Source organism: Labrus bergylta, chromosome 6, assembly GCF_963930695.1.
Source record: "Labrus bergylta chromosome 6, fLabBer1.1, whole genome shotgun sequence".
Taxonomy (NCBI): domain Eukaryota; kingdom Metazoa; phylum Chordata; class Actinopteri; order Labriformes; family Labridae; genus Labrus; species Labrus bergylta.
The window spans coordinates 23,748,087-23,768,824 of record NC_089200.1 but is presented as its reverse complement, the minus strand read 5'-3'; the positions used below and the strand labels follow the sequence as shown (position 1 = coordinate 23,768,824).

General features: G+C 39.8%; 3 protein-coding genes across 3 annotated transcripts in view; 1 reads left to right on the top strand and 2 right to left on the bottom strand.

Moving 5' to 3' along the window:
- Positions 1-20,738, bottom strand: part of hyi (hydroxypyruvate isomerase) — a 127,755-nt gene that overhangs the window by 20,496 nt on the left and 86,521 nt on the right. The window lies entirely within an intron of this gene.
- On the bottom strand, positions 4,407-9,870 carry ddx10 (DEAD (Asp-Glu-Ala-Asp) box polypeptide 10). The gene is made up of 2 exons (XM_020631915.3): positions 8,444-9,870; positions 4,407-6,626 (listed from the first exon to the last, which is right to left on the bottom strand). The coding sequence occupies exons 1-2, from the start codon at positions 9,788-9,790 to the stop codon at positions 5,427-5,429; spliced, it is 2,547 nt and encodes an 848-aa protein (XP_020487571.2). The 5' UTR covers positions 9,791-9,870; the 3' UTR covers positions 4,407-5,426.
- Positions 11,522-20,738, top strand: part of szt2 (SZT2 subunit of KICSTOR complex) — a 91,713-nt gene continuing 82,496 nt past the window's right edge. Inside the window, exons 1-8 of the mRNA XM_065956048.1 lie at positions 11,522-11,681; positions 13,665-13,790; positions 16,057-16,230; positions 16,582-16,752; positions 18,359-18,481; positions 18,881-19,043; positions 19,586-19,692; positions 20,176-20,386. Of these exons, the coding sequence (XP_065812120.1) occupies positions 11,658-11,681; positions 13,665-13,790; positions 16,057-16,230; positions 16,582-16,752; positions 18,359-18,481; positions 18,881-19,043; positions 19,586-19,692; positions 20,176-20,386 (1,099 nt within the window). The 5' untranslated portion in view covers positions 11,522-11,657. The remainder of the gene's footprint in view (positions 11,682-13,664; positions 13,791-16,056; positions 16,231-16,581; positions 16,753-18,358; positions 18,482-18,880; positions 19,044-19,585; positions 19,693-20,175; positions 20,387-20,738) is intronic.

The following is a 20,738-nucleotide window of genomic DNA, read 5'->3' as shown; positions in this document are numbered from 1 at the left end:
AACATGTTATTGTTGTAAAAACTGGCTTTTTCTTTTGCCTGTGGTGTGTATGTGACTTGTGGGGCCCCTGAAGTCATCCTCAAGCGGACACTCAACGAACAGCAGGATTTTGCAATCCCGCATTGGGATCATTTTTCAAGACCGGAGGTTGCCGCTTGCAAACAACAGGCTGAGAGCTGAGGCAGTATTAGCCTCTTGACAAACCATTATGTCATACTGGTCAGCTTTCTTATGAATAATGCTTATCCTTCAAAAAAATCAAATGGATAAGCTATAAAAAAAATGCAGCCTCTGTACAGTGTGTGCCGATCAAGACTGAGCTTATAAAACATATTTTGTTTTTTGAACCAGGCTGTAAACATGTTAGTTTCTACTGTAAAAACGGGCTTTCTTGAATGGGGTGTGTACGTGACTTCTGGTGCTTCTGCAGCCAGACATTCAACAGTATTTTTCATTTTCACATTGGCTTCATTTTTCTACACAGAAGTTGTCACTAGATTTAACCCCATTTCATATGCATTCTGTAATTGAACCCCATTTAAAATATAAACAAACTAAAATAAGAATAAAATTCAGTTTAAATTAAAAAAACAATTAGATGTAGGCTAAGTCTTATGGGGCGCCGATTGTAAAGTTGCGCACACTACAAATAACAACAACATTTCTCCACATTTAGCCCTAAAAAAAACACTTTTTATTCACATTTAGAGAAATATTTGTGAACTTTGTCTTACTTTTATGAATAAAAATGTAAGATCATTTCATTGGCAAATATAAAATATAAATTTTAAATACAAATGTTAAATATTATATCGAAATGTTGAATGTTTTATCTAAATGTTATATATAAATGTTAAAAATACATGTCCTGATTCTAAATATTTAGCTACGTTTCTAAACATTTAGTTTATATTCTATATATTTATCTTTGATCCTATATATTTAGCTGTAAATATTTATAATCAAAGCTAAATATATAGAATATAAAATAAATATTAAGCCACAATTTCTAAATATTTAGCTAATATGCAAATTTACTCTACCGCCCACCGGAAGCACCAAAATAAAAGTTTGAGGAAGCGATCCAATTTTGAAAATGTCGAACGAATTAGCAGAGAATATTGGAAGGGCCGTTTTGGCCGCAATTCAGGGTTTTCAAAGCACTACTTCTTTGGTGTCGGCCACAGGATCTTCCACACCTTCCGCTAAATCGTTCGACATTTTCAAAATCCCGCCACTCTCCTGTAGGAGACAATGGTTGGATCGCTTCCTCGAACTTTTATTTTGGTGCTTCCGGTGGGCGGTAGAGTGAATTTGCATATTAGCTAAATATTTAGAAATCAAAGCTAAATATTTAGAAATTGTTGCTAAATATTTAGAAATCAAAGCTAAATATTTAGAAATCAAAGCTAAATATTTAGAAATTGTTGCTAAATATTTAGAAATCAAAGCTAAATATTTAGAAATCAAAGCTAAATATTTAGAAATTGTTGCTAAATATTTAGAAATCAAAGCTAAATATTTAGAAATCTTAGCTAAATATTTAGAAATCAAAGCTAAATATTTAGAAATCAAAGCTAAACATTTAGTTTATATTCTATATATTTAGCTTTGATTATAAATATTTACAATCTTAGCTAAATACATAGAATGTAAACTATATGTTCAGAAACGTAGCTAAATATTTAGAATCAGGACATGTATTTCTAACATTTATATATAACATTTAACCTTTATATTTGCCAATGAAATTATCTTACAGTTTTATTCACAAAAGTAAATAAGACAAAGTTCACAAATATTTCTCTAAATGTGAATATAAAGTGATGTTTTAGGGCTAAATGTGGAGAAATGTTGTTGTTATTTGTAGTGTGCACACGCAACTTTACAATCAGCGCCCCATAAAGTCTCTGTGCCATTTGATGACAGTAACAGCAGGTCCAAGTTTAACTCATTTCCATTGCATAATTAAATTGTATAATTATTTAACTTACAGTTCATTTGTTTTATTTTAATTAATTTAGTTAGGTGTTGATATAAGACTAGCTCTGGGAGAAGCTAACAAATCAAGTCAGCCAACAACTTGATGTAAAACTTTATGTCTCATTGTTTGTTTCATGCTGTTTTCTCTTTTGAGTTAAAGCTAATGTTTGCAGATTTATCTTACAGTCCAGGGTAAAGATGTTCAGAGACAACATCAACATTAACAGAGTTTATGGCACGATAAGCTGCCAGCTTTCACACGGAGTTTGAGTTAAGTCAAGTTTTCACTGAAACACCTGAGGAGGTTTATGTTCGCCAACATGGCTACATCTGCATCGTGACTTCATCCTGAAGCACCTTGATGAGAAAAAGTGACTCACCCTACTTACCTTCTTCTGAAGGTGTTTTAATGGCAGCCATGACGTGCTAACTACCTTGACTCACCCGTGCTGCGTTTGGGGCCCGGAGTATATTAGAGTGCTCCGTGCTCAAACTATGACGTAATATGTATTTTAAGTAATTAACGTGATTTATCTCCAGAAAAAAAGGTAATAAGTATTAATTATTAGCGACAGTCTTTCATGTGATTAAAATGCAGAGGAACACAGTTTAATAAGATGATCAAACATTATTTTTTATTAAATATTCAAATGATTTATTTTACGTTTAACTTCATTTGAACCCTTTGCCTTTTATTGTTTTAATATTGTATTTGTGCGTATTAGTCTGTAATTCTAAATCCATTTGTATTTGTAGCATGTTTTGTTCAGTATTTTATATTGTTTCTTTTTTTTCCTGTAAAGCACTTTGAATTGCATTTCATTTTTATGAAAGTAAGTGATAAAGCTCGATTAATTGATTAATTGAAAAATCAATTAAATATCCCGTCTGTCAGATGACTTATGAGAAGCAGCTTGGATGGCCCCTCATTTACAAGTCCATTTCCATTAAAAAATACTTCATTGCACTATATTCCTGGGAGCTAAATAAACTGGAGTCAAAGCTGGTAAATGGTAAATGGACATGAGCTTCTATAGTGCATGTCTTGTCTTCTGATTACGCAAAGCTTTACAAGCTCTGTCTAAAGTACACTTTTCAATAACCTCATTTTGAGAATGTCTAATTTTCTTTGACTTGACCATAATATTACTATAAACAGCAGTTCTCAGTTTGGGTGATATATAAATTGTAAATAAGAACATGATGTGATAATTTGCAAAACATTAAACCACATGTTTATTTTTGAATAGCACAAAGACAAGATATCAAATGTTAAAACTTAGAAATGTATCTTTTTTTGGGGGGGGGGGGGGGGGGGGGGGGGCAGCAACATGTTTAAAAAAAACATTGGGACAGTTTCTTAACTTATTTTCAACATGTTGTCACATCAGGGTCAATTTGTGAATTTCATTTTCCCAATGACATTTCTCAGTTTAAACATCTGATGTTGTCTTTGTGCTATTTCAAATTAAACATTCGGGTTTTTAATGTTTTTCAAATTATCAGTCCCAATTTAAATTTACAATTTACACAACACCAAACGTTTTTAGATGTTAAGGTGAAGTCTATTAATATAAGACCATATTCTCAAAATGAGGAAAATGAAAAATGCACAACACACAGAACCTGAAGCTTCCAGAACTACAGCGAATCAATTGTTTTTGATGGTGGACATTCAAGCAGGGAAATGACTGAGCTTGTATGTGGGCGGCATAGGCTGTAAGGTGGGGGACCGAGCCACCGCTCATAAAGTGAAACACTGCCTCCTGCTGGACACAAGTGTGGCATACATTAAGACTTTGTGGTTTTCAGACTTATTTGTGATGTTAGACTTTTCATTGTCATAAAGTCACTCAGGAGTAATGCATAAAAATGTGAAACTACGTTTTTATTTTATTTAACCCTATACGTCTATCTAATAAAAGTTTCCTTTGTGGACGTTGAATGGGAAACTTAGAAAAAACATGTCTTCATCAAAGACTCTCACCAACAATAACCTTAAACTGGAAGTTTTTGAAGAAAAAAACAAACGATTGTCTGAGTAAATATGGAGCTTTCTCTTGTAAATGTTCAGATTTTCACCATGGGGATTAAGGTTTATGATGCCACCATTTCACCTGTTTCCCTTCATGTGGCACTCTGCAGGGCGAGTAGAAACTCTTCTGACGAGGTAGGACAACACTTCGGTCAAACATAAATTATCTAAGGCAAACTAGCCACGCTACCTGGTGTGAGTCAAATGCAGCTTTTAACGTAGCGGTTTAAATTAATTAATCTGACACCAAAAAGTTTTTTAAACCAAAATGTTACAGAGCAGAAAGGTGATAGGATTCATGGACATTAAAAACACTTTGACTTGGAGCACCTTATGTCCCACACACCATGTACAGAGACTTAGACTTTATAAAAAGACAAACGTCTGATTGCAATAAGAATTCAAAACTGTTTTAATAATTTATAAATTCCATAATTCCAAGTTGATAGAGGAGCTTATATCTGAAATTCAAGAGATTCAGAAGCAAAAAAAAAACCAAGAGGCTCTCGACAGTCCACTACACAAACAAAGAGGAATACATGTTCAACACATTTAAAGAATCCAGAGAAATCAAACACATTTCTTCTTCTTTTTCCTCGGCTCTTTTCATTTGGTTTGAAGAGGAAGTCGATGTTCATATATTTCTGTAACCAAACTATTCGGAACTTGATGACAGATTGAACCACGTTTGATCATTTTCAATACATTTTGATTAAACCACACACACTGTCCTGATGAAGCAGGATACTCAATTTGAGTCCGACCCTCCCCAAAAAAAATCAAAAAGAATAATAGATTTATTTGACTCTGGTTGGTGTTTTTTAGTCCTTAATATTTAAAATAAGAAAAATACAGAGGAGATTGTAAACCTGACCAACAGGAGACCCTGAGCACAGCCGTCCTATGTTGTCAGGTCCCGGTCGGTTTGCAGGAACATACAATGAAAAAATGAAATCATTAAATGGTACTCTGAAAATGACTTCACTGTCACTTTGTGGTGAGTGAACGACGCGTCCAGCGAACCTGAGGAAGCTACAGGTGAGGCATGTTGTTGGCTCACACTGAAGTGACAGTAAAGACTGTTTACCTCTTTTTAATCAAATGAAAACATGTCAGGGATTATATTTTAGAAGAAGGATCCAGTATATTGAGGCAGGCAAAGTACGGATATTCTGAATTCAGTGAGTGCTCCAAGTTCAGAAAGGCTCTTGGTCTCTGTTATTTTATTTCTTTTCACTTCAGTGTGACGTATAAACAGACTCAAAACTGGGAGGAATATTCATGTAGTCCTGAATTAGGACACAGAGTCTGTGCTTCCATGTTTTTCACACTAAATTACTGAATCTATTGAATTTATTATTTTATAAAGATGTTGAACCGTCTTTAAATCTTCTGACCCCTCCTTTCTCTACACCTGTCCTCCGAGCAGATGTAACACTAACTCTTCGTCTTCAGCCAAAGAGAGCCCGGTGTCCAGAGCGCTGTGCTCATCATTTCCCTGCCTCACTCTCTTCCTCTTCCCCGCTGTGCCCTCCTCCTCTTCATCATCATCATCATCACTGCTCTCACTTCTGTGATGCCGTTTACCTAGCCTTGCCGCCGCCGCCTCCTCCTCCTCCTCCTCCTCCTCCCCTGCGTGTGGTTTATCAGGATCGGGCAAGGTGCTGGGATCAAACTCGTCTTCGCTGTGATTGGCCAGGTAAGCCAGCACCTCGTCCTCCTCGTCTTCATCAGATTTCGATCCCTTCTTCTTGTTGGCCTCTCTCCTGGCTGCCTTGGCTTTCAGCCTCTGTTCTCTGTGTTTGGCTTTCACTTTGCGGCTGTACTCCTGCTTGTCAAACTGCTGATCCTCACGCCTCAGCCTCTCCTTGGCCTTATCTACGTTGATACCTGAAACCTCTTCCTCCTCGTCTTCCTCTGCAACAGCCACTTGCCGCTGGGCTGGAGGCCACAGCTGTACGGCGCCTCCGTCTTCGTTGAATGTAACTTTGGTGTTGACTTGGAAGTTTCTCTTTAATGCTCTTTTGGCTTCTTTAAACTTGGTCTCTTTTTCTTTTTCCTTTTTGGAGTCCTGGTCAGACTCGGAGCTCTCCTGGTCCCCTGTCAGACTGAACACGTCCTTTCTTTTGACAGTGAGCAAGTCAAAGTCTCTCAGATCCTCATCGTCCTCGCTGCTGTCACCGGCTCCCAGAAGAAGTGTTTTAGACTGACGCGCCCTTTGATCATCACCACTTCCTTCGTCCTCACTTGAATCTTCAGACTCTGAACTCTGCTTGTCCTTCTGAGGAGCGTTTCCTCTCAGCTGGGCCTTAAAGCTCTTCAGCTCCTCCTCCTCCTCCTCCTCCTCTTCTCTCTGTCCTCCTTTCTCCGCTCTCTGTTCCTGAGCTTTGCTTAAGAAGCGCACCCTCGGAGCCACCGCTAGGCCGAGAGAAGCGGCGTACTCCTGAAGCTGGAGTTTGAAGACATCGAACACCTCTTTGTTCTTCATCAGGTAAACTGAGCGCAGATAGGAAACAAAACACCTCTGAGCCCTCTCCTTCTGCTCCTTCTCCTGGGCCAGGAAGGCCTCCAGCTTCTGCTGGACATTCTGCAGCTTCTCCGAGTTCACCTGGAATCAAGTGGACAATAAAATGAATGAAAACAACTGTGACATACTGATATCTCTAGTTGTTACACTCGTGTGTGTGTGTATATATATATATATATATATATATATATATATATACTAAAATAATAATATATATATACTTATTTTGTGAGGATTTATGATCTGTTTTCAATAACTCCAAACTCCATAAGGAACCTTTAAGATAACACTATTTCTAGATAGTATAATGATATCTTGTGAGGCGATATTATATCGATTTATGACCACAAAGCAGGATGGGAAGTAAGCACCTGTCACCTGCCAAATACGAGGGTTTTTATGCAGTGACAGGTGAATTTGCTTAACTTACCCAGTCACGGTGGCGGGTGATTTTAAAACAACAAACTGATCGTCTTGTCCCTCAGTCCTGGTTCATTTGCAGCTAAAGGCGTTCAACTTTGAGGACAATTGAAACTCTTACCAGCCTCAAAATAAAAACATTAAAATCAACTTTTTTTTCTGTTTATGAGCAAGACAAAGATCTATAAAGATCAGTGTTTTCTTTAAAAGTTGAAACATCTCCCTTCATAAAAGAGCCGATTACTTGAATACAGTAAGCCTTGATTTGATATTATGTGTCATCATAACATTCTGCTGCCGGTTAGAATAAAGTGACAGGTAACATTAATTAGTGACAGGTAGATTTTTGAACCCACCAGTCACAGTCACAGGTAGGTGAAACCCTGCCGCCAAGTCTCGATATTTTTATTATATTAACAGCAAATATGATTTTATTTTTATTTTGAATTGCTGGTTAAAGGGGTTGTACAATTCTTTCTGAACAAGTTGCATTGTTAATACTTCATGTTAAAGTTGGTGAGACTGATATACTACAGTTCACATTGTGAAGTTCATGCAGCCTTTTACAGGGTTTATCTTTGACGCGTGTTGGTCAGTCTGTGGGTTTGACTCACGCTGTGTAGAAACAAAAAGACTGAAGAGAGATGAAGAGACTGAGAATATTGACCTATCATTTCTTATAATCTGGTGGACATAATATGCAGTTGAAAAAGTTAATAGTGTATCGCAATTCTCAGCCTAAAGAAAAATGTTTAAAATCACAATAATATTGTGACTCAAGTATCATGGTTATTTCCTCTTTATATAAAACTCCATTCAGTTACACAGAACTTCTCCATCAAGTTCATCCTTAATTATAATCTATTAAAAAGGCCCGTTGCAGCTTTAAGAGCATTTTAGAGGATTAAGAAGACAAATAAAAGTGTAAAAAAACAAAGAACAATCGTACAAGAAGAAAGATGTCTGAGCAACAAAATCTGCATATCATCATTTAGTCTTCTGCAGGGAGGGGAGGGCTACAGATATCATCTCTATCAGCATTTGGGAATTATAAGCTGCACTCAGGCAACATGTAGTCAACTCAAGCACTGTTTACTAAAGGCCCACAGATATATTGACTGCCATTACAAATCATGTTACATCACCACCACTTGTATATTAAAAGGGGGGAAAAAAAGTTAGTCAAAGTGTTATGTTAAAGAATAATGTGAATGGCATGTATATCTTTGTCATCCTTTAAAAAGATCACTAATGAAGGAAAAGCAACTAAACTCAAAACATTGGACAATCTGCTTTAAAACAAACAAAAAAAAGTTTTACCTTGTGCAATATGTTTAGGGAGCGGATTTGTTTCATAATTATTATTTTTTATACTTGGTGTTAACCTGTGTGATCACTGTCCTGTCCTCTACTCAATAACACTGTGCACACGTTTCATTTGAAGGCTCACTGACTGTATATTGTGTCACTATGGTTACCTGGATCTTATTGATGGGAACCTTCTTCTCCTGCAGCTGGCTCAGCATGCCCTTCTCTTCAGAGGGGAGCAGCAGCAGTAAGGCCTCTCCGCCCTCCTTGTACCTGGCAGTCCGCCCCACCCTGTGGATGTAGGTGTCCGCGTCCTCCGGACAGTCAAACTGCAGCACCCAGTTGACAGCGGGGAAGTCAAGGCCTCTGGCTGCTATGTCAGTGGCAAAGAGTACCGCGTTCTGCTTTTTGAGGAAGTCGTTGTAGACCTCCACCCTCTTCATCTGCTGCTGCTTGCCGTGCAACGCCAGGATGGGCATGCCCGGTCTGAGGCGGCAGAAGATGCGGAACAGGTACTGCACCTCCTTGCAGCAGGCGAAGAAGACGATGATCTTCTTCCTCAGGTGGCTCCTGATGAACGAGAAGAGCATGTTGACCTTCTTGTGGAGCTCACACACCATGTAGCTCTGCTCCAGCGTGGCCGGTGTGCTGAACTTGGCCTTCTCGTGGACCCACACGTACGCCGGGTCCTTGAGGCTGAGCCGGGCCAGGTCTTTCACTGACTTGGTCTGAGTGGCGGAGAACAGCAGCGTCTGCCTCGACCTCGGCAGGTTCTCCACGATGGCGTTGAGCGTGTCCGCGAAGCCCATGTCCAGAATGCGGTCCGCCTCGTCCAGGATGAGCATGTGGAGGTCGGAGGCGTGGAAGGTGGCCGTCTCGTCCATGTGCTGGAGCAGCCGACCCGGGGTGCAGACGACGATGTTGGTGCGGTGAATCCTCTCCGACTCGGTCTGAAGGTCCTTTCCGCCGATGATGAGCCCCGCGGAGAACTCGTGGTTCTTGCCCACCTTGCGGAGGACTTCAAAGGTTTGATAGGCGAGCTCTCTGGTGGGTGATATGATGAGAGCGCCGAGTCCATCCATGGAGCTCCACTGCTGGCGGTACAGACACTCCAGCACCGGGATGAGGAAGGCTAATGTCTTCCCGGAGCCGGTCTTAGCCGCGCCGAGGACGTCTTTCCCTTGCAGCGCGAAGCTGATCGTCTGCCTCTGGATCTCCGTGGGTTGTCTGTACTGACACTCCTGCAAACCCAACAGGGTTTTCTTTGAGATGGGGAAGTCGGAAAACTTGACAGCCTCCTTGGCGTTGATGTCTTCGTACCTGCGAACCAGCGAGGCGATGTACTCCCGTTCGACCTGCCACTCCGGCCTCTTCGGGGCTCTCTCTCGCTTCACTCGGTCTTTCGTCTTGTTGTATTTTTTCTTCCATTTCTCGAAGTTCTTCACGGGGTCGGTGCCCGGTTTCATTTTCGCAGCTTTAGATTTCTTCTTGGTGGCGTTCGGGCCTTTTTTATCCATGATAAAACCTCTAGACGAGAAGGATAGACGAGTCAAACACACGTTAGTTCACACGGGTCTCCGATTAGTAAACAGCATGGAGAAGAGAGAGGGGGGGGGGGGGGGGGTCGCGTTCAATTTGACGTCATCACCGCGCGACCCAATTCTTGCAATCCTAATTCGACTTTAAAACTTAATACACTTTTTTATTATTATTATTATTGGCTATACCTTCACTTCCTCATTAAAAAAAACTATCCAATTGGACATACAGCTATTAATGTATTTAAATAAATTATTTAGGAAATATTTTGATTCGAAAAAGTTTCAGTATTTGGCGGAGTGGGCTTTAAAAAAAAAAAAAAAAATTATTTCGTATATCTAAAGTGATATATCATCATTATTAAAGTTGTGTCTACTGTAGTCAGAACCAGAACAGACGTGACAGAGAAGTGGTTTCACTTCCGTATCACATGCCACTTGTGAAAAAAAGATGTACGGAATGCACTCAACACAGTTTCAAAATAAGAGCTTTTTATAGAGGAAGGTTTTTAAAGACCATTTGTGAATGCTTTTAGGGATGATTTTAATTTCCGGACTCCTTCTAAGTTTGCCTCTTTGTCCCATTTAAACAACACATATGTGTTGTTTTGTGTCTTTATGGAAGACAGTTTGTAGGTTTTGGCCATAATATATTTATAATGCTTGGACATTTGTCTTTCATAAGAATATAAATCTGAAGATCAAACCTATATTTAATGTTTGCCAAAGGAGCTATACGCAACTATTTTCAAATGCTTACATTTTTGAAGAAGAAGACTGGTATGCTATATGCACTTTCTTAAAACCCCTAAACATCTTTGAATTGTTCCTGTTTTCCTTTCTTCTCTTCTTTCTATATAATTTCCACTTCCCCCTCACAATTTCTCTCGTGAGCTTTATTTGTTCATAAATTGCATTAACTTGTTGATGCTTATTTGTATACAGATGGTGGATTTTGTATTACTGTTCCAAGCCACTCATGTTATTGTCATGTTTTGTCTTTGTACTTGGGTGTAATGATTTGTCAAGTTAAACAAAATCTGCATGACTGTGAATTCTGTTGTTGTCTTTAATTCGTATTCGTACTACTGCTAGTTTCAGAATGAATAGTCTTAGTGCCAGTAAAAATAATAGCAGCAGTAGTAATGCCATTGATTATCTGAAGGCTGAATCTATTACATTAACACACTGGACTTCATATTTTCTGTTTACACTGCACGCAATCTTGAACATACCTGCACAGTTCCTCCATTGCACATTTTGTGTTTTTATGTTTTATATTCTATTAAATATTTTCTAATATCCTTTATTTTTGTACCTTATTCATATTTAAGCTGTCAGCAGGAGCTCTGCTCTTTTTATATTTCCTTGTTGACTGTTTTTGCACCAAAACACCAAGTCAAATTCCGGTAAATAAATATTACCCTAATATAATATAATATAATAATATATAAAACAACATAATAATAATAATATAATATAATAATACTGCATATTACTCCGAAGCTATGTAACATTTGGTTATTTTGCTGTTTTATTCATTTATTATTAAAAAAAAACAATGTTTGTAGTCTACGTATAGGAATGCGTTTTCGTGAGGCATTACCGAGATAAATGTTCATCTAAAAAGAGCATTTTTATGTCTTTTATTTTATTAGATTTCTCCGGAAGTTGTTCACACCATAACCCCGTGGCAGCTGCCTGACACTTCATCTACGATCACGGCAAGGCAGAGGCAGACAGATGATAAACAAGTCTCAAGACAGTTTATTTTGGACAGACAAAAAGAGATTATTCGTCAACTGAGGATCAGTAACATCTCTGCAGTCCCTATGCTGCACAAGGCATGGCCGAGAGACAGGACAACGAGGTAACATCAGCTTTTACATCTGCAGGAAGAAGCACTGTGGCATGCTTCAGGGAAATTATGTACATTTGTTGACGTGCACATTTGTTTGTCTTACCAGTCAGAAGTCGACACAGTTCAGTTTCAAGAGAAACACTGACCACAACAACCTCAACCTAACAGATTTGTGCTGACATAAAAGGGGATTTCAAAGTTGTGTTAGCCCAGCAGCTAGCACACCAGCTTGCACAGAGAGCTTTAACACGAGTCACGTTTGGTGTCTGACACTAAAGTTACTATCTGTCCTGGAAGAAGAGAAATAAATGTCGAACAAAGGTGACCCTGCAGTGTCGTCAAAAACACAGCCATCATACAACACCCAACCAGCTGATTTAATAAATGAGTATGATGTCGCTTTTGGTCAATTCTCAAATGTGTTTATGTTACCACGTTAGTTATTATAGCCTGTAGTGAACCAGTGAAGATGCCCATAGTTTACATGCAATCCAATACATCACCTCATTTATCCACCTGGGTAATTACAGGAAGTTAGTCTACAGCAACACTATTAGACATTTGATTAAAGAGATGCTACTTAGGTGGATTGGTTGTGTCCATACTGAGATGACATCATACTGACCAGAGATGCACAGATTTGCAAAATCAGGGCCGATGCTTGATACCGATGTTTGAAATAACAATTCAGCTGATTGCCAATTCTGATACCGATGTTTGTTTCTTCTTTTGGTGTAATGCTGCATTCATGTGGTGTCGACCAAATTGAGTTGTAAAATGCACACGAACACCTGCTCAAGTCGGAACAACAAGTCGGAAACTCGGAAAAGAAGGAGGTGCCCGACTTCCCGACCTGACGTCATAGTCGTCATCAAATGGGGGGGCAAAATATGTTTTGTTAATGTTAACATACTTTTAATTCATTCATGTATTGCACATAAACTTTTTGCTCAAATATAACTTTTAACAGTAACATTTCACAGATCTTCTTCTTCGTGCCATCAACGCTTTTTTGTGCTGTTGTTACAACATTACGACTTTCCGAGCTGAAAACACGTGAACACACTGAAGTCGGAAGAACGACTTCCCAACTTGGAAACTTGGACCACCCGAGCAGCACCTGAATGCAGCAGCATATGACTCCCACAATGCCACCACCCTTTTTGGTTTTCTCCGGTTTTCTCTCAGGTGTGAGAATGAAAACAAGTCAGAGTTTGTCCAACAGGTGATTTAATCTGCCCAATAAAAAAACCTCTTAACTGAATCAGTACTTAGGTGAACTCATGCTGCATTCAGGTGCTCCTTGGATGGTCCCATATCCCCGAGTTGGGAAGTCGCTCTTCCCGACCTCAGTCTGTTCACGTGAAGTTCAGTTCGGGAAGTCGTAATGTTGTAACAACTACAACAACAAAAAAGTGTGGCTGCTACAAAGAAGATGAGTGAATGTTTCTGTTGTTATATTCGAGCAAAAAAGTTGATGTGCAATATTTCAATTCATAAAAAAAGTATCTTAACATTAACAAAAACATATCTTTCCCCTCCGTGTGATGACGAATATGACGTCAAGTTTCCGACTTGAGCAGCATGTGCATTTTACAACCCAGAAACTCGTTTTCCTGATGGGTCCGATACCACATGAATGCACCATAAGTACAAGCATTAAATTGATTTGGCACAACAAATAGGCCTCGGCTACTGACGTGGGTCATGCTTCATTATTTGCCGATGTGCAGACGCCTGTCAGTAAGGTCGATATCATCCAATACCGACGTTGAGCCGATGCAATCCTTTTTTTTTGCATGTCTACAATTGTACAAACAAGGAAAGATGCATGATAGCTCTTAACACTGCCAGATTCTGTTGTGTTTAAAACTCGATATCAAGTGCTTTGTTTTGCATCGATCGTAATTTAGCTTTCCACTTCAGATCAGAAAGTGAATCTTACTGTACTACTCAAATCGTGAACACTTTCCTGTTTTCTCTTGCTCTAAGGTGGAGGAGGCTGACCAGATCTACCTGCTGATGAAAGAGGAGTATCGGATATCTAGGAATGTGCGTCTTGCATGGTTCCTTGGTAAACTAAACCAAGTCATCTGGCCAGCCTCAAAGCCGGAACTAGTGAGTGTTTCCTGTCTTTCTTTCTTTCTTTCTTTCTTTCTTTCTTCTCTGTTCTTGTTCTCATTGGTGGTCCGGCACACCGAGTTTGAAAAGTAGCTGATGGTGTGGGTGTGCTACTCTTGTGAGAATTGTTACATAAAAATTCTGAATGGTTTGTCATTGCTAACTTTTACCACCGAGATCCATGTTTTCTACTGGCTTATTAGCCCTCACACCTGACAGGTACAGATTATTTGAGGCACCCCATCGATGATTATTTCATATGTAACCTATAGCAGGAGAGAGGAAGATGGTGACAGGCAGGCTGGCGGGTCCTGCTGAAACTCCAGGCCATAAAACACCATGCTGACTTTGACAGTCCTCAATCCTCTACGGAACGTGTAGATGCAGTACTGCTCTAAATGTGGCACTGCTGGTGTGTCACCCTTATGTACTGTTGACCAGACACCATCGACCAGTCTTTGACCATCATCACTTTATGCTGTTATATGACACATCAAAACAATATTTATAGTCCTGCACAATATGAGACGAATATGAGATGTGCGATAGCATTGTCCAATAATGGGACAATTATATGAAGCACGATAAATTAACAAATATAGAAGAGTGTACGTTACCCTTAACTAGTCCTTCTGCTGTTTTTTAAGATTTATTTTGGGGTTTTTTATGCTGTCATTGTAGAGATAGGACAGTGGATAGAGTTGGAAATTGGGGAGAGAGAGAGGTAAATGACATGCGGGAAGGGATCCACAGGTCGGATTAAAACCCGGGCCGCCCGCCTAGAGGACCACAGCCTCCATACATGGGTTGTGCATCCAGACAACCGACACCCCCCTGTTTTTCATGTTTTACACAACACCTATGTTGCAACATAGTTCTCCTGAATCTAAAATCAATCCAAAATAGTTTTTTTTCCTCCACTTATTTGGCATCATTAGTCTGAGGGTAGCAGATAGCCACTTTGAGTTTCATCTTACTGCAGCAAAATGTTTTAAACCTGAACTTCCATCAAATAGGTCAAATGTACGCATGCTGAGTGAGAAAGCATTTGATGGTCACATGAACAAAGATTTTATTTATGGCCATGAATTCAGATTTTGAAGATGTTTTTCTAATGAATGCTCGTGTTGTTATGATGACATTTGAATTAATTGCGCACTCTAATATTTCTAATATTTTTTGATGACATAATAAAGACCAGGGATAGATTATGCACATCCAAAGAAAAACACACACACACACACACACACACACACACACACACACACCGGTATAATCTAAGAAAAATTAGATCTACCAGTGAAACATGACCGACCGGTCAAAGTCAACAGTGACATTTTCCATGAGCACTTTCCAAACTCTGTCATTCTGTGATGTATGTCCTCTACAACTATTTTTCCGAAAAATGTAAATGCAATGTCAATCAATCTAATTTTAGTTTGTATAGTGCTAATTATTAACAAATGTTATTTCAAGACACTTTACCAAAAGAGAAGGTCTAGTCCGTACTCTCTGTTATATTAAACAATTTTATATTAAAGTCTTTAAGTTGTTTTTATTGAAGAAACATAAATGGGATAATCAAATGTAATGTAGTTGATTTCTTATGGATGTGAGACATGTATTAAAGAGGACATATTATCCCCCTTTTCCATCTTTTCAAACAATCCCCTGTAGTCTAAATGAAACATTTGTTTCAGCTCTCTCAGAACGCTCTGTTTTGGTGTGTGTGCCTTTAAATGCAAGGGCCCCCCCCTGAGTTTTCCTGGTAGACATCAATCCTCTGTAGTGAGAATAAAAATGGTGGACCCGCGCTAAAGTTTTGCTGTAGGCTGGGGGTGGAGTCTATGGGTGGAAATACCAGGGGAGGGGAGGGCATTTTTTTTTTTTTTACCAGAATCCCACTGTGACATCACAAGGAGAGCACATTTGAAACAGAGCATTTTTCTCTGTGTTGTAAGACTTATGCAGGCCACAAACAAAGGACTGGATGGGTGTATTTCACATTTTGTGGGTCAGTAGACACTCAGGTTACCCAAATATACTGTATGTTCAGAAACACTGTGAAAGTGGATTTTTATAATATGTCCCCTTTAATGGATTATATTAAGGTTAAAAAAGGTGGTCTGAATGAAACTTTGACCTTCCAGCAGTGTTGAAAACAAATAGTGAAAGGATAACCTGAAAGTTTCAGACACACATTTCAGTTGTTGATAAAAGGCGTCTGATCTGGTGTCGTTTGTGTCTCTGGATTTATTCACAGCTGAACTCAGAGAATGAATTGGACTTGCTCAGCATCTTACCCAAAGGATGGCAGTCGGAGTTCTCCCCCTCGATGTACCCCTACATGTTGATGCCATCCTCTCGGGCCACCTTCCTGGCCCGGAGGTACCGCTTCATCATCGAGCTGGACCTCAGCCCCTCGACAGGGATTGTGGTGAGACTTGAAGTTTATCGTGAACAGCGTCTTTGAAGTTATTTCCCCAAGTGGTGAAACATTTGTAAAACACATTAAGAATAACTCTAATGGGTTTTTATCAGGACCTCAGTCACTCTGTCACTGTGTGTGTGTGTGTGTGTGTGTGTGTGTGTGTGTGTGTGTGTGTGTGTGTGTGTGTGTGTGTGTGTGTGTGTGTGTGTGTGTGTGTGTGTGTGTGTGTGTGTGTGTGTGTGTGTGTGTGTGTGTGTGTGTGTGTGTGTGTGTGTGTGTGTGTGTGTGTGTGTGTGTGTGTGTGTGTGTGTGTGTGTGTGTGTGTGTGTGTGTGTGTGTGTGCGCGCGTTTTCACAGGATGACAGCACAGGAGAGATGATATTCGATGAGGTGTTTCATGCCTTGTCCCGATGTTTGACTGGTCTCAGTCAGCCGTTTAAAGTCCCGGGAACGGAGGAAGTTTTCAAGCCCAAGATCTTCATCACCATCTTGGTGTATTCATCAATTATCGGACTTACATCCCATCAGGTTAATGCTCTGCTTTTATTTATTTATTTTTCCGGTGTTTTACAAAGTAGATGAGATCTTAAGAGTCTTGAAATGAAAGGATAAATTAAAGCCCCCCCATTCCGCGTCCGTGCGTTAAGGGTCACATATTATCCTCCCTTATGACAACTTTAAATAAGTCTCAGAGCTCTCCAAAACATGTCTGTTAAGTTTCTTGTTCTAAATCCACTCTGATCCTGTATTTGATCATGTCTATAAACCCCTCTATTTCAGCCCTGATCAGAACACACTGTTTCTGTGTCTGTACCACATTTTCTGAAAAATGGAGCAGGCAAGAGATGGAGAGGATGAACTTTTCTCATAATTGGGGGGTTTGTAGACAGACTAGGGACACATATTAGTGTTGCAGATGAAACATAACAAATACGGAAATATCACATCTGGAACTGGCAGAATATAAGAGCCACAAAACAAACTTAAACTTGATTGACCTTTGGTGTATTAAAGAAACACCTGGGAATAGTTCTATCCTATATTCTTCCATTTTAGTTATTCTGTTGCTTATCATTTAAGCAGCCAAATGCTCTAACTGTTTTTTAAATGGATACTCGTTATACTTATCTGACATAATTTGGCTCGAAATCACAATCATACGTATCTGTGAGGAGAAATTACATCATGCAAAAATGTATTTGGACACACCAGTGTGACTGACTCTGTGTTCTGACACCGGCATTGAGCAAATGCAGAGATAGACTAAGCTCTCACAGAACAGAATCTATTCAGTCATTCATATTACCAAAGAATGGTGTACAAACAGGCAGCGGATTTGTTCCCTGCACTATGTAACTGGTGAGACAATAAGGATACTTTATTGTCACTATTATACAGTCAGGGGGGAAATATCCAGATGTTTCAACAACAAAAAAGAGATGGATACTAGAGCCCGACCGATCAATCAGCCAGCCGATAATATCGGCCGATATTAGCAAATCAAGTCACTATCGGTATCGGCTAATTTTGCCGATATTTGTAGATTTATTCACTAGTCCAATAGCAAGTTGAGTATCGTTGTATTAAACTAGCATTTGTCTTTCTTTCTGTCACCAGAAAAGTGTGTGCTGTATGGATTATAACAAGCATCATCCCTCTCCAGAGTATCAAGTGGTGATGAAAGTACAGGCACGGTTACTTTCCACTTGTGTTTGATAAATCAACACAATAAATGTGTAGATCTATCTCTACGGATTGAAGATAGATCTAAGAAACATATCTGCCAATATATCGGTATCTGAGGCTTTTTCTCCCTAATTTCGATTTATCGGTATCGGCCCCAAAAATTCCATATCGGTCGGGCCCTAATGAATACATCATCTGCAATACAGCCATCTGGTTGATCTTCATTTAGCACTTTCAGGAGTCACATTCCCCCACTTCAACTTTACTTTCTGTCACAACTTTTTCACACTTATTTTCATGAAATGTAAAGACTCAAACTCTTAACTTGGGGGCTCCTGTGACCTTTAAATCAAAGTAAGCACAGAGCCCTGATGTTTTCCTCCATGTGATGCATGAAGCTGCTGTTGTTGTAGATGCATTGATCTGACAGTCTTTCTTTCCCCTTCAGGTTTTAGTTCAGGGCTGTCAGCTTGATAGGACGGACCTTGATGAGTTCCTGCATCAAATCTATCAGCAGCTCAGAGCAGTGGAGAGCAACATCGCACAAGTCCTTCATCAGCAGCACGAACAGGCAAGTGAACAGTATTGATATCATATGTACAGTGTATGATGTTCTGTATTTAGTTCTTACCTGTTCAACAATCCAATGTGCAGACCCACAACAACAACAACAATGGATGTATGAGTATTGAGTATGCGTCCAAAGCTGAAACATCATATTGTCATGCTGAAACTATAAAACACTTCCTCACTGTTTACACGTAGTCAACTTTATTTATCCCAGAGTGCAGCTCGTTCCACGCTCCACACAGACCATACATACATCTGCAAACAAACAACAGCTGGAGTTTGTCAGAGACAACGAACAAAGAAGCTGACAGAGATTATCGCCCGCACGCTGACATCCTCGTGTTGTCACTTTGGGTAATGACACCCAGGAGGTGCATGACTTTTTTTTCTTTGCTTTTAGCCTCTGGAGCAAGTCCAAAATTCAGGTGTCCATGGCAACAACCTCGATGAGCAGTCGCACAGAAAGCAGAGCATCTCCATCGTGTCAGCTGATATGGGTCTCGTCAGCATGGTACGCCAAGGCATCCTGGCCCTTCAGCTGCTGCCTCCAAACTCCAGTGCTGGTAGGTTTCTCTGAAGGACCCCAAGTTGTTACTCAGTTTCTCCATTAACGTCCTCAGCATCTGAAAAGTACAACTTCCTGGTTTTCAATCCAGCTTTAACGTGTTAAATGTTCACTTATCTGCTCTTTAAATCACACATCATCTGAGTATTTATTTTTTTTACTTCAAAATAACAATAAAATAGGGCGCCGGTAGCCTAGTGGTTACTGCGTGAACTCGTCCTGCTCTCAAGTCGAAGCTAACGATCAAATCGACGCCATGTCCTGCACTCTAGCTTCTGATTGGTTATTTCCTGTTTCAGTTGGAAATACGTCACGACACGCCAGTTAGATACTCTTGAAGGTCCGTTTCATGGGGACTTTTTCAGCTCATCTTGAGCATCAGGACGCTTAACTTTATATTCTTTAAATAAATTAGAAATAGTGTGGAGTAGTTGTTGATGAATTAGAAAAAGGAGCTAAGGTACACGTTGAATCCCTACTTACTTTAATATCTCCAGACTTTTAGAATATGTGAATCATTTGTTTATTGTTGTTTTTCAGGTATCATTATAATCACAGATGGAGTGACTAGTGTTCCCGATGTAGCCGTGTGTGAAACCCTGCTCAACCAGCTCAGGAGTGGAACTATCGCATGCTCCTTTGTGCAGGTAAGGACCAAAACATCTTGAGGTTTGCTCTGTTGAAATATTTGATTCTGTGCTCTCGCTGGTATTTAAAGGTGTTGTTGCTGTTTCTTCTTCTTACCTGTTTACCCTTTGAATTGCACTTGGACAATAATATTCCAGTTTAAAAGAAGGGAGTGGGTTTAATCCTCAACCGCTTTTATAACCTAGAAGATAAAAAATATGATGGAGGAACGCTGAGATTTTAGGATAATATTAGAAACATGCATTTACCGCTGAGGTTGGAGCAGGCCATGCGTGACTGAGGACGGTGGTGGTGGTGATTTCCTCACTGAAGGTTGGAGGAGCTCTGTCTACTGGAGAGCCTCCCCAAGACCACTGTTTATAGAAATGTCACGCAGCAGGGATTCTGCTGTAGAAGCAGTTCTGTCACTTTGCTCCTGAATGGAGAAGGCGTGTTATGAAAGCGTGATTGCTGTTCTTGTCATTGTGTTTATGCCTCTCCAGGTTGGCGGTGCGTACTCCTATGACTGCAGCTTTGGCTACATCCCCAACGTGGAGCTGATGAAGTTCATCTCATTGGCCACCTTCGGTTCCTTCCTGCCTACCTGTCCTGATGTCGACTTGAACAGCCAGGAGATGAATGCGTATCACAAAGCCTTCCTGACCTATTCCTTCCTTAAAACTCCTGAGTCCATGAACTCCGAGTACTTCTGCGGTGAGCAGTCAAAGATTTGAGTTCATGTGTTACTTTCTGCTTCATTGACACTATGCATATATTTTAAGATTAAGACATACTTTATTAATCCCACGAGGGGAAACTAAATTTCACACTTTGATATTGAACATGCTACACACACACTGTGCCTTGCTCAAGGGCACCTAGGGAAGCAAACTAGCACCGCTCCCTCCGCCCACCAAGTTTGCAATTACAAACGTACCCCAACAAGACAAGACCAACAAAAAAGATGAAATGTTGGTATTTAACCGTTAGTAAATGTATGTGTACAAATTCAATAAAGAGTATAGATCTATCTATCTAAATAAAGAGTATCACAATGTGTTGAGAA

What these genes read in the sequence shown, in the direction of transcription:
- ddx10 (XM_020631915.3), bottom strand. Translation starts at nt 9,790, where the DNA reads ATGGATAAAAAAGGCCCGAACGCCACCAAGAAGAAATCTAAAGCTGCG. An exon ending in TTCCCATCAATAAGATCCAG is followed by an intron (nt 6,627 to 8,443) that starts GTAACCATAGTG and finishes ACTTGATTCCAG; the next exon opens with GTGAACTCGGAGAAGCTGCA.